This window comes from Ursus arctos, unplaced genomic scaffold (assembly GCF_023065955.2).
Source record: "Ursus arctos isolate Adak ecotype North America unplaced genomic scaffold, UrsArc2.0 scaffold_11, whole genome shotgun sequence".
NCBI classification, from domain to species: Eukaryota; Metazoa; Chordata; class Mammalia; order Carnivora; family Ursidae; genus Ursus; species Ursus arctos.
Window position 1 is genome coordinate 54770668 of NW_026622775.1, and position 13682 is coordinate 54784349.

Genomic DNA, 13682 nt, shown 5'->3' on the forward strand with positions numbered 1-13682 from the left:
TCAGGGAAATAATGGAGATGTTTGCAGTTGTATTTCTTTTGATTACAACCTTTTAACTGTGGGCTGTTGACTGACATGAAAATCTCTGAAGCGTGATTTTCCCGTGAGTTTTGGCCACCTGGAAACCTCCCTTGTTCATCCACATTGAACGAGCATTTTCCCTCGACCATGTGCATGTTCTAGCAGCAATAACTGGGTTGCAAATTAAACCCAAACCATATATGCTATAGAGCTATTATTTCCTTTTTCACTGTGCAAGCAGTTTTTAAGCTACACCTAATCCTCACAACTGGATCCTGTCAGATGGCGCCTCTTTAAAACCAAAATATAAGTTAATAAGCAGGTAATTTAATCTGCCTCCAGCAAACACTCCCTATTCTAAAAAATGAACTAAAAAGGGTTTCATCATTCAGAAGTTTACTTTAAGCTTCCTTATATAATGTCTTTTATGAAGGTTTAAAATTTATCCTATTATGTTCACTTTCACTAAGTATAGTTAAATTTATAGCAGAACTCTGATATTAGCATAAATAGCAGAAAACTGATCCACAGTTTTATTAGTCTGTTGTATTGCTTAGGATTCTTGGTTGTGGAAACTATAATATATTGGTAGTTAAATGTATGGTTAAGATAATGAGTTCTGAAGTCATTGTCTTGATTTAAATCTTGGCTCTTCTATTCACATTTTCTGCTTCAGTTTCCTTCTTTGTAAACTGGGGCCTGTTGTGAGAATTTTAAATGAAATAATCTACATAAAGGCGCTTGACACAATGCCTACCTCACAGTGAGCAGTACATTGTTAGCCATTATCATCATCAGAATTACTATTAGTAGGGGCGCCTGGGTGGCACAGCGGTTAAGCGTCTGCCTTCGGCTCAGGGCGTGATCCTGGCATTATGGGATCGAGCCCCATATCAGGCTCCTCTGCTGTGAGCCTGCTGCTTCCTCTCCCACTCCCCCTGCTTGTGTTCCCTTTCTCGCTGGCTGTCTCTATCTCTGTCAAATAAATAAATAAAATCTTTAAAAAAAAAAAAAGAATTACTATTAGTAGTGCTCATGCTAGATGAAGTTATTAGGTAGCTGATGTTCTATAGCAGATTGGTAAACTTTTCCTATAAAAGTCTGGATAAATATCTTGGGTTTTGTCAATCATAAAGTCTCTGTTGCAACTACTAAACTCTGGCATTGTTCTTCAAAGACAGTCAAAGACATTCACATGGCCACACTCTAGATGTAGTCAGGAGTCAAAAGGCTCTGCCTCTGAAATGATCAATTCAGATGTTTCACTATCTCGATACATCCTTCTTGATATCTCTTTCAGTCATTCCCACTACACCTTCCCTTTGCTTTCATTGGGCCTTCAGTCCCTTAAGCTCTGTATGATCAAAATCCTACCCATGAATCCAAATCCAGCATAGATTTTAGAATCCACCCCATTTTGCTGATATTCTCAACAACCTTGTCCATTTCCTTTCCATCTTACCTATGTGACAAAACTTGGAGCATCTTATCTCCACATCTTCACCTGGACTGCTGAGCTCTGGTGAAGAGAAAAGTGCAATCACACTGATTAATGACAATATAAATATATCACATTTAACTTCAACTAAGTCCTCACCTCCGCCCATAAATCCTTTTTTTAATAAGATTTTATTTATTTATTTGAGAGAGAGCGTGCACGCACAAGTTGGGGGGGGGAGTGGCAGAAGGAGAGGGTGAAGCAGATTCCCTGATGAGCAGGGAGCCCAATGCGGGGCTTGATCCCAGGACCCTGAGATCATGACCTGAGCCAAAGGCAGATGCTTAACCAACTAAGCCACCAGGGAGCCCTGCCCATAAATCCTTCTTAAGGAAATTTTTTCCTTTCTCTGCATCAGCTATTTCAAATTGTCTCCTGTCCTCATAAACTTCTAAATCCTCAGAAATCTCGAGATAGGAGCTCCCCTTTCTTTCAATTACAAATTTATCCAGATTCCCCCTTGCCCCTTCTCTCTCTCTTTCTCTCTCTCTCTCTCTCACACACACACATTTTAATTATTTCTCTCCTTCGACAATGGAAGAACTGTTCCCTTCCAACCTGAAGTCATTTGTACCATAATAACTCATTTCATCTCACATCCTGGAAGACCCAGTCTATTCATCATCCCCACTTTCTTACATAGATCTTTTGCTTCTCCCTCTCTACTGTCTAATTCCATTAGCACTGAAACACATTCCTGAGCCACATCTTAAACAAATAAACCCACCAGATTTCATACTTTTGTCCACCTACTACCTCTGTCTCTCCTCCTTTCTATAAACTTCTCAGAAATAGTCAATGGCACGTACAATCTATATTTCCTTTCCTTTCATAATTTCTCAACATATCTGGAATCTGGCTTAAATCTCTGTCACATACACCAAAACTGCTGTTGCCAGTGGCGCTAAATGTTCCCAGTTGCTAAGTCAAAAGGATACTTCCTCCTTCATGAGACATTTCCTTGCCCAGCTTCCATGACACTCCACTCCCCTGGTTTTCCCCCAACTCTCTGGAGGATTGTTTCTTTTTTTTCTCTCTCTTTCTTTCTTGATGATCTTATCCACCACCAGGTCTTACATTGTCACCATGGGCTAATAATTCCCAATAGAGTTTTGCTCTCTTTTCTCATATACTCTAGACCAGTATCTCAAATTGCCTTCCAGACATCAATACCAGAGTTCCCAGTTACAAAAGGTGCAAATCAAAATTAAGATTTTTTTTTATCAAAACTTTTCCCCACATTTGTGTCCTATGAGTTAGTGGCACCATCCATCCCATTGTTCAAATAAGAAATCTATAATCCTGCCTCTGCATCATCTCTTCATTTAACCAATCACAGATTTCTGTCCTATCTTTTATCTATTGTCCACTGTTGTCCATCTCAATGTCACTTATTCAGGCCTCTGTCATGTTTTTTTATCACTATCAGTTGTGCTTCTTAGTGCCAAGTGACAGAAATGCAAAGCGAAGTATTGATAAGAGTTGTGGCAATTCACAGAATGAGGCCCAGAGTGTATGCTGGAGGCAAGACCAAAAGGCCAAGAAAAGGCTCATGTGTGGCCACCACTGCTGTGACAGCTCAACAGTCGACACCACAGCTTCTACCTCCCACTTCTGCACAGCCCCCACTGCTGCCCCTCATACTCCATGTTGCTGCATCTGCTGCTATGACCAGACACCAAAATGCTTCCTCCACGGAAACTGCCTCAAAGTCCAAGATGGATGCATGTAATTGCCATGTGCCAAGACTTGTGCCAAGGCTCCGAGGGGCTGGGAAAGCAAATATTTGGAGATTCCACATTTCATTGTAAGTGAGCTTTGTTTCTCACTGAGGCTCATAACATGAGGAATTACCCAAAAGTAATAAGGAGGTTCAGATGATGGGCAACCAAAGATAAAGCAATGATAAGTATACACAACCCCGAGAAGAGGACACAAGCCTTCCCACTGGCTTTCTTCTTTCGTTTTGCCTTCTTCTTCCCCTGACTCAGTCCCTGAGCTAGGCTACAATCAGTTATCTTTCTAAAATGCAACTCTCAGGGCACGTGGGTGGCTCAGTTAGGTAAGTGGCTGCCTTCGGCTCAGGTCGTCATCTCAGGGTCCTGGAATCAAGCCCCGTGTTGAGCTCCCAGGTCAGCGGGGAGTTTGCTTGTCCCTCTTCCTCTGCCCCTCTGCCTGCTCATGCATCGCTCTCTCTCTCTCTCTCTCTCTCTCTCTCACTCTCTCAAATAAATAAATAAAATCTTTTTTTAAAAAAAAGGAAAAAAATAAAATGCAACTCTAGTGATGTTTCTCACATACTTAACAGTCTTCTTTGTCCTCTAGCTGCACCTAAGATAAAATTTAAGTTCTTCACATAGATTTCTGTTTCACTGAACCTCTGAGTTACCTGAGTCTGGCATACTCTCCCTGGGATCAATGCTTCTGCCAGTGTCCTCTTTACCTGCCTAACTCTTCCATCTCCTTCACATATCATCCTATAGTCTTCACCTTCCATAAAGCTTTTCTTGATCCTAACCCTGTTATCCCTTCTAGGTGCAAACACAGCACTTTGTTCTCTCATCATAGCACTTGACACACTAAATTATATATGTTTATTGCTTATTTATGCCCCTCATAGACTAAGTTCCATGAGGGCAGAAACCTGTCTTTTTCAAAATTATATTTCCTGGGTGGCTGGGAGGCTTAGTCATTAAGCATCTGCCTTTAGGTCATGATCCCAGGATCCTGGGATAGTGTCCGATATCAGGCTCTCTGCTCAGTGGGGAGTCTGCTTCTACCTCTGTTCCTACCCCACCCCCTTGCTTGTGTGCTGTCTCTCACTCTCTGTCTCTCTTGCAAAAACAAATAAATAAAATCTTTTTAGAAAATTATATTTCCCAATCTCTCACACAGTTTAATAAAAAAATTAATTTCTCTAAGGCCAAAAACAAACAGACCAATAGCTTCTCTTCCAAAGAAAAATATATTTTGCTATAAATGGAAATATGGTCTGTTTTGCCCTCAGTATATAAACATATTTTTGGCCCAAAGCATCTCTCTCTTCCAATTTTCATGTTTTCTGTGTTAATGTTGCCTGGTGACTTATATCATCACACAGTTTAAGAGTTGACCCTGACCTTGACTTCTTCTAAACCATCTACCATGTTTGCTGACTGAAGGGCCAAACGTAATTAAGGGCTCTGTTTTGGGAGAAATCAAACCGCCTTCTCAGGACAAACTATGAAAGGCTTTGAAATAAGCAATAGAGAACTGGGGTCTTTTCAATGGAATACTCAGTGGGGTCTGGTAGACTTTCCAGGGTCATCTGATTCTATTCTATGCCTTTTACTGTCTTTAATTAGGCAATTCTATAACTTTGTAAATTGCAGAAATCTAATAGCAATGCAAATTATACTTGAACATAGATATACAAATACATTTTTTTTCGGGTAGAAATACTATTAGTTTGTACTCCGTAGAAATGACTCCAAACATTACATTTTATTGCTCTCTGTATATTAACCAGTTTCAAATTTATTAGTAAATTCATTTCAACATTCTTGATTATCTGTGTATATATTTACATACTTATATATATACATATATATTATAGTTATATACATTTATACCCATATACTTTAGAGTCTATTTTGAAATAGTTGTGCATCTTACCAGTTTCCTCATTAATTAGTTAAATAAAACCTTGCATAAATGTTTATTTTGATACTTGTTATATTTGCCATGATTTTGCTGTGTTTTTTTTCTTTTTTGTGACCAGAAACAAGCTCCAAGCTTTCAACTGCTGGTCCCCAGATTTGGCTTCCCACTGAAAATCACAACAACACTAGTATGTGGTCTCTCCTCCCACCTTCATAAACTTCCAAGCTCCCACCCACATTTCTGGATTTTGAGCTTCAATAAGCTTTGACCTTAAGAGACAGTGGCACACAAACTAAAACAGAATTTTCTAGTTCCTGATACTTGAGTTTTGGGAGAAGGCTGCGTAGGAAGGTCAAAGCTAATGGGTACTTAGATGAAGGGTATGTGAAAAAACTGAAAATCAGGCTATATATTTTCATATTTAATTTTGCATTTTCTATATTATATGTTCTATACATAATAGTTTCTATGTTTGATTGTGCCTTTTCAAAATTATGCGTTAACTGCCTGTTTCTCATGAACAATACATACTAAAATACACAAAACGCACTGAATACAACTTTTCTCCATATATGGGCTAATTTAAAGAATTGGTGAGGAATCAGAATGATTCCATTCTGGAGTACAGACAGGACAAAGGAATTAGAGTAATGTTATAAAGAGGGAGACAGTGACAAGACCATTCCAATGGATTTGTAAGATTTACTAGGAGAATAGGGGGTAATATGGCTTAGTAGGTAGGATAGAACTAGAATGTGGAGAATCTCATAATTCAGATATAATAGAGTAATCTTTCTAAAAGGACGTCTACGACACAAGTACAACTTTCAACTAAAGAAGACACAGTAGGTTAATATTGAGCCTTAGGATCCGATTACATATCTTCTGTTGAATTGACATGATATGAATCGTTGCATCCTGTGTGGTAGTAAGTCCTCGAGGTAGATTTCTGGAACCCTCTACATACTGCTGTTTGAGATTGGAGACTTGCAGGAGTCAAAAATGCAAGCTGGCTCTTTTTTTGGTCATAGGAGAGAAAATGACACTTCACATAATAGAACAAAATTTCATCACTCTAAGCAGGATCCCTAACTGGAAAACTGGTTCTGGACAAGCAGCCCAATTCTGTCCTCATGAGGAACACTGACCTTATGGAGAATGAATTTCTCACTAAATTTACTCCTGACCCCACCTATAAAGTTGAGTTTTACCACATCCAACAAGCTTCCTTTTTGACTTCTAGACTTAATCTTGAGGCAAGTTTCCCTTCTGAAGGTTTCTAGATCTTCCCTCCATCATTCTATGAACAATATACAGAAAAAGAATAGCATACTTAGAGTAACAGGAGAGTCATTGCCTCATAATATTTAGTTCAAAATGCAGTGGAATTTCAGCTACTGCCCAATTATTTTGCAGGTCATGAAACTGATGGTGGTATTTCTATATAAATGCTGGCATTTCCCTATAAATGTCCTGTGCAAGGCACAAAGTTCTCTCACATGTCCTTAAAAGATTTAAGTTAGGTTCTCATAGCAACAAAGCTCTTTTCATTTTCCTTTGACACCTTATCCAAATTTTATTTTATTTGTTTATGTGTTTTCCACCTCGCCCATTTACAAACCCATGTGAGTTTTAATTCCTTGAACATAAGGACTACGTCCTCAGTCTAGATCAAGAGTCAGCAAACTTCAGCCTCTGGGCCAAATCTATCCCATCACCTGTTTCTGTATGGCCTGCAAACTAACAATGTTATATATTTTTCATTTAAAGATATATATATATAGATATAGATATAGATATAGATATAGATATATAGATATATAGATATATATTAAGGCGGGTCAGAGGGAGAGAGAGAATCTTTTTGGGGGGTGGGGGGGCAGAGGGAGAGAGGGAATGCCAAGCAGCCATGGGGCTTGATCTCAAGACCCTGAGATCATGACCTGAGCCAAAATCAAGAGTGGGACGCTTAACCAAACTGAATCACCCTGTTGTCCCTATATTTTTTAACTGTTGAAAAAATTCAAATGAAATTCAAAAGAAAAATATTTTGACATGTAAAACTTATATAAATTCAAATATCAGTGTCCATAAATAAAGTTTTATTGGCACATAGGCATGCTTATTCATTGTATTTTCTATGGCTTGTTTCATGCTGCAATGCAAAGTTGAATAATTACAACAAATACAGCATGGCCACAAAGTCAAAAGCATTTACATCTGGCCCTTTGTAAAACAGTTTGCCAATCTCCAGTCTGGAAAATGACTATACCTCTAGCACCTGAAACTTAATAAGTGATTATTAACTACGTGTTGAAATAGCTGTTGAATGAGTAAATATGAATGCACATGGGAGGACACAAGGAAAAAATGAGTTAATAAGATGATAAGATTTGAAATATTTCATTGAAAACTAAAAGAGAGTTGGAATTAAAATGTATTTGTGGTTTAGGGTGAGATAAGCAGAATCAGACTTACTAAAAATATCAAGCTTCTAATCTCATAACACTAATAAAATTAGAGCTTTAATGAGGTGTGTAGTTGGGGGAGTTACAGAAAAGGAGGCTCTGAGAAGTGAAGAATGCCCTACTATACTCTTAGTGCCTACTGCAGATATTTTCTTTTTGAATTATTCAATGCTGGTTAGTAAGATACTTAATATTTACTAACAGAGAAAATATTAAATTAAAATGATACGTAATAAACACAAGTATACTTGATGTTTCTTCCAACTTGAAGAATAGAGAAAAATGATTTTTACCAAAGTTTACTTATTCACTTTAATGTTTCTCCCAACTTGTAAATTAGTAGTAGTATGATTACACAGACACACACACACACACACCCATTGCTACTAATGGCAATTCTCTCTATGTTGTTTTTCAGAACACAAGAAGTAAACTGGTTTCCAGTGCCTCTGGCCTTCCTGTTGAGAGGAAACAAAAAGTGTATGAAGACTATTGAAATATGTCAGAGACTTCCTCCCATGACTCTTTCTATGATTCCCTATCAGACATGCAGGAAGAAAGCAAGAATGTTGACTTCTTCCCTGAGCTATCTGCTTTTCTCAGCCAGGAAGAGATAAACAAGAGTCTTGACCTGGCCCGGAGAGCTATAGCCAACTCTGAAACAGAAGATTTTGACTCAGAAAAGGAGATCTCACAGATTTTCAACACCTCTCCTCTAAGTGTCTGTGAAAATCCTTCCCATAAGGAGACCAAATTTGGTGAGCCAGCCTCCTCAGGAAGACCTCATGATAACAGGCCAACACCTGTACAGCCTCTGCCAGAACAAACTGACCGTACCTCTTCACCTGCTTCAAAGAGGAAACCTGCCAAATCACCCCTGCTTGCTAGCCCGAGCTATATCCGGAGCCTTCGAAAGTCTGAAAAACGTGGTGCAAAAACTCCCAACACAAGTGTAAAGCCCAAACCAGCATATCAAGGTAAAACCGGCCCCCAGAGCCAGCTATGTGACAAGGCGGCTAATTTCATCGAGGAGCTGACATCCATATTTAGAGAAGCAGCAAAGCCAAGAAATAGAAGTCCAAACGGGGAGTCCTCATCACCAGACAGTGGGTACTTGTCTCCTAAAAATCAGCGGTCAGTCCTGATGAGTGCCTCAGCCAGCCAGAGCCCCACCGGAGACCAACAGGAGATGGAAGCAGAGGTCAAGTTACCAGAAGTCAGGCATTGCTACCAGGCAGACCAGGACAAGGCAGTGCCATGCAATAACATCTCTCACCCACAGCCCCAGAATGCGCTCCACTTCCCCTCAGCTCCGCGATTCATCCAGAAGCTTCGGAGTCAAGAAGTGGCAGAAGGAAGTAGAGTTTACCTGGAGTGTAGAGTCACTGGAAACCCAACTCCTCGAGTCAGGTAAGTACTTTTTATTATGAATAGCAAATGATTTGTGTTGACTTTTGGTTTTACTTTAATGTGGAATGAGAAGAGATTTCCTGTAGAGTTAGCCCTCTGGAGCCTAAAGTGGTGTTTTCAAATACCCGCAAGGCAAAAGCATCCCAGAACTGCAAATACTAGTTGTGCTAGTTATCACTGGTGGGATGTGTCTGTTTTCATGAACCATGTGCTACTAAGGGGAAGGCAAAGGACCGGACAGGCATAGAGGAGCACGAATAGGTTATTAAATAGGACTTCAGAATTAATTGCATCCAAGAAAACTTAAAATGTGCGACTGATTGATTCAAAGTACTGTGAAAGTGTGTGCATCATTTGAATATGAGGTGCTGAAGATGATTGAAAGTGTGGCTAGAACTGGAAGTTGTCTGGCAGTACAGAGATGAAAGACACAGGTGTGCGGAGGCCCACTACAAGACTAATCCCCAAATATATACTCCTATCTAAGGCTTGGGCTAAGTGGCCACATAGTCACTTAGAAAAAGCACACCCACATACCTTCAATGTGATGCAACCAAGGAAACCCAGAAAGATAAACCAAACTGAAAGCAACACAGATCTGTTGCTTATACACAGACTCTGGCCACTACAACATGGGTATAGCAAAAAAAAAAAAAAAATTACATGAGCGCATGGTTAGTTGGAGTCAATGTACACTTACACCACCACAACCATTCTGATTTCTGGAGTTCTTCCTCTTTAACTCCAGAGTTCATACTTTCTGTGCAAAAAAGTTAAGAGAAGTGACCCAGAGTGGTTTCCAATCATGGCTCCACCTTTTACCAATTGTGTCACTGAGTTGCTTTGTGACTTAGTTTCTTTATCTGTGAAATGGGAATTAAAATAATGCCTACCTCACTCTATTTTATGATGGCTAAGTAAAATAATACGTGAAAAAATAAAACAGTGCCTTGCACCTCATGACTGCAGCATTAGTATTACCTATTACTTTTATTATTTCTCATTTCTTAATTTTATATGCCAAAATGAAATAATATTGCAAGCTGGATTATACCATAAAAAAAGCCATACATTCATTAATTTTAAAAGTTTTGCTTTTATTAATGAAGAATGTTTTACCTGGGTTATATAAATCCTAAAAAGTAAATTCAAAATTGTGAAATTTGACAAAATGGAAAAGTAGACATCATAGGCTAAAAATTGCAACACTGGTATATTCTTATTAATAGAGTACTTCACAAGCCATGAACTTGACCTCTCACCCTACATCCACTAATACACACTTTTCTAGAGTTGGTCTCTTAGTTTGACAGGTTATTGCTCACAAACATGAAGTAAGCATTAGCATCACTGGCTAAAAAGTGGTATAATTAAAGGGAGGGAATTTTTTTTCTAACCAATTTGTTCAACTAATTCCTCCTGAGTCAGTTTTTACAGTAATTTTGCTGTATTTCTTTTAGAAACTGACAGCAGGGGGCAGTAAAAAGCTTCTTAATGGGTTCATTTCATTAAAGCTGTCATCCTAAATTCTGCATTTATGTATCTTTTCCATAAAGAATTTTTCTAACTATTTTGCCTATGAACGAAATGAAATTCTGTGATTCTTTTGGATTCTATTTAGATTGTTTTTAACCTACTAATCTTGGGAACAAATAATTCCCTATGAGTAATACTTTCACATGTCATTCAAAACAGTTCCACAGGTTCTCATACAACATATGACTCCACTTACATTTCCTCCAAAATAAGCCCTTTCAAACGTATTACTGTGGCAAGTAAATATACCATACCCTTTCAAAAATGACAAAAACAATCTATTTAACATCAAAAGGGTTGATGCAGGTGAGCAGACCATAATTACTACATTAAAGTTCACTTAAACATTTAGTAATTTGGGGGACATCAAATTCATGCTTCTACCTCCTTTCTTTTTACTGGGGTTGGGGGAGCATTAATTTAGTTAGTAACTACAGAATTATTAACTAGTTTTCTCTCGTCATCTCCTGGTCTACCAAAGTTCATGACCAAGGTCCATCAGACACTATAAATAATGCCCTCCTAGAGTAATTAAGTCTTTGATGAAATGCTCCATTGTTTTAAGCTAGCTGGTCATTTTTTTATCCTTTTGGAGTTTTTGTTTGTTTTTTGTCTTGTATTTTGAGAGGGAAGTGTGCTGGATTTTCTTAATTTCTGTTCCAAAGATCTTGGTACTCTCTTTCATGCATTTGTAGATATAACTAATGCCTAAGAACACTGAGATCTTTTTCCACATGAGACATGGGAGTCTAAAGAGATCATCTTCTTTGAAGGAAATTTCATATGAAGAAGAAAACCTTTAATAAAATGTACCCTGCACTGGGGCATTTTAGAACCTGGCTTGACTCAGTCAGTCCAGGGGACTCTAAACCCAGAGATTGTATGGATCTGTTGATTTCTAGGCTACCTCCTAAGATCCCAGAAGCAGGTGACAGGATCCATAGAGAGTAAGGGGATGTCAGAGGAACCCGAAGCAAGCAATAAGCAGAGGCCTGATAGATGCTAACTGGTAAGCATAGAGACATTCACTTACGGAGAAGTCAGCAGCTATAGGGCAGGTGAGTAAGATGTGGTACAATTGCCATCGGTAAGGTCCAGACTTACTTAAAAGGCATTCATCCCAGGAAAATATGGCCGCAGGTATCAGTATCCAGATACAGGGTCTGGAGCACAGGGAGAAACTTTTATCCTTCAGGAGTTCAGTTAAGGAAAAGGCAAGGCTACTGCTCCAAAGGACAATAAGACAGGGACAGTTCAGGAAATAAAGACTCAGGTATGATTAAATGAGGCAGAACTTTAGTGCTGGGTCCAGAATAGGGAAACAAATTCTTAGACTGACAAGGCTGGGCTACTAAGCTGCTGGCCTGGAGCTTCTTAAATTTGGCCTAAATAGAAATCATTTGGTCTGAGAACCTGCACATAGTGAAACTTAGATAAAGTGGCCCCAGATAAAGGGAGGATTGGTGAAAACAGTAGGATCGAAGCCAGGCCAGTCATTTCAAGGCTTTTCTACTTCATCCTCCCACAAATATAACTGGCATAAATACCAGTTATAACCACAAAGAGGACTGAAAAAAAAATCTGTTTTCCGTCTTTATTCTTGCATAGTTCCAACAAAACCTCAACAAAAGAGAGAAAGGCTGATGGAAGAAAACTCATGTATAGTAACTGAGGTCATATGTAATTTAGATACTACTCAAATTACACACAAATTATTTGTTAACAATTTGAATTACTACATTAAATAAAATCAAGTCAGAATTCACAAATTTTTCTGATTATGTCCCAATGTTCCATATTTCTCATGCACTACTTTATAACAATATAAAAACATGTTCCCTTGCATCACTCACCTTGCCTGTTCCCTCCACTCTTGACTTTTGTGAGTTGGAGAAAAATTCATGGAGAATTTTAGTTCAAAAGTACCTCTAGTACTATAAAAATGAGACCTCATATTTTCACTTATATCTTAAAAAAATATTTTATTGTGACAACCATATATTTCAAACCATTTAAATATAAGGAAACTAAGAAAACTAGGAAATTATTTGCCTAGGAACAGAAAAATAATTAACCATAGAGACTAGACTATAACTCAGGTCTTCTGATTCCTGATCCGGTACTGAGTGACTCACGAGACGATTTGGCCCCTGTCACTGCTGCTTTGCTTGCTGTGCATGGCTTACTGACAAGCGCCAGAAATGGAGATGAGCAGAACTGCCATGTGGAATTCATATTCCAAATATCGTTAAAGAAAATGGTATCCTGATAATTTCCACAATATTTTTCTATGTTAAAAAAAAAAAACAAACAGCCATTCATGGTTATTCACTCTTTGCAGTAAGTTAATACTGCAAAGTAAATCAATCAACATAAACCCAAAGATGTTTGGGTGTGGGGGAAAGCAGATATTCTCCATCAAGTAACTACAAACAAAAGAAATTATTCCCATTTTATGAGCAGAAGTCCAAACCAACCTCATATTCAAATTATATTGTGAGGTAAATGTGTACATACTCATAAGGGGAAAAAACACTTTTAAACATCCACTTATTGCAATAAAAGTGAATCCAGCAATAGTCCAATCATATTTAATATTCTAAGTACAATTACTCACATCTAATCATAAGATGCCTATTAGGTCATCATTATTAGCCTAATAAAGGTTCAATCAGTATATGTAATTAAAAGTAATTAAATTCTTTCTTTTTAAAATCAAAACCCAGTACCTCCAATGCTTCCAATTAGTTTACATTAGTGAGATTTTGATCATCATCAAAAGCCAAAACAAGAGAATTATCCACATCAAATCTATGCAATACTGTCTGTAGAAATTTCCATCTCCTCAGAAGAAAATAGAAACAAACCACTGATTCAATTTTCTTACTAAGGGTATCAGTATATTCCGATTATTGACTACTTGGTTTGGGAAAATGTGGCAACAGCACCACTAGCCAGTAGGTTATGAACACGTGGTGCTTGTTAGGATCCAGATGGCTTGGGGTGCCTGAGTGGCTCAGTCGGTTAAGCATCTGCCTTCCGCTCAGGTCATGATCCCAGGATCCAGGGATGAAGCCCCAAGTCATCAGGCTCACTGCTCAGCAGGG

General features: G+C 38.4%; 1 protein-coding gene across 11 annotated transcripts in view; it reads left to right on the plus strand.

Moving 5' to 3' along the window:
- The window catches only part of PALLD (palladin, cytoskeletal associated protein), a 395572-nt gene that overhangs the window by 17387 nt on the left and 364503 nt on the right, over positions 1-13682 (plus strand). For all 11 annotated transcript variants that reach the window (XM_057310166.1, XM_057310175.1, XM_057310172.1 and 8 more), the window contains exon 2: positions 8048-9039. In XM_057310166.1, the coding sequence (XP_057166149.1) occupies positions 8129-9039 (911 nt within the window). In that variant the 5' untranslated portion in view covers positions 8048-8128. The remainder of the gene's footprint in view (positions 1-8047; positions 9040-13682) is intronic.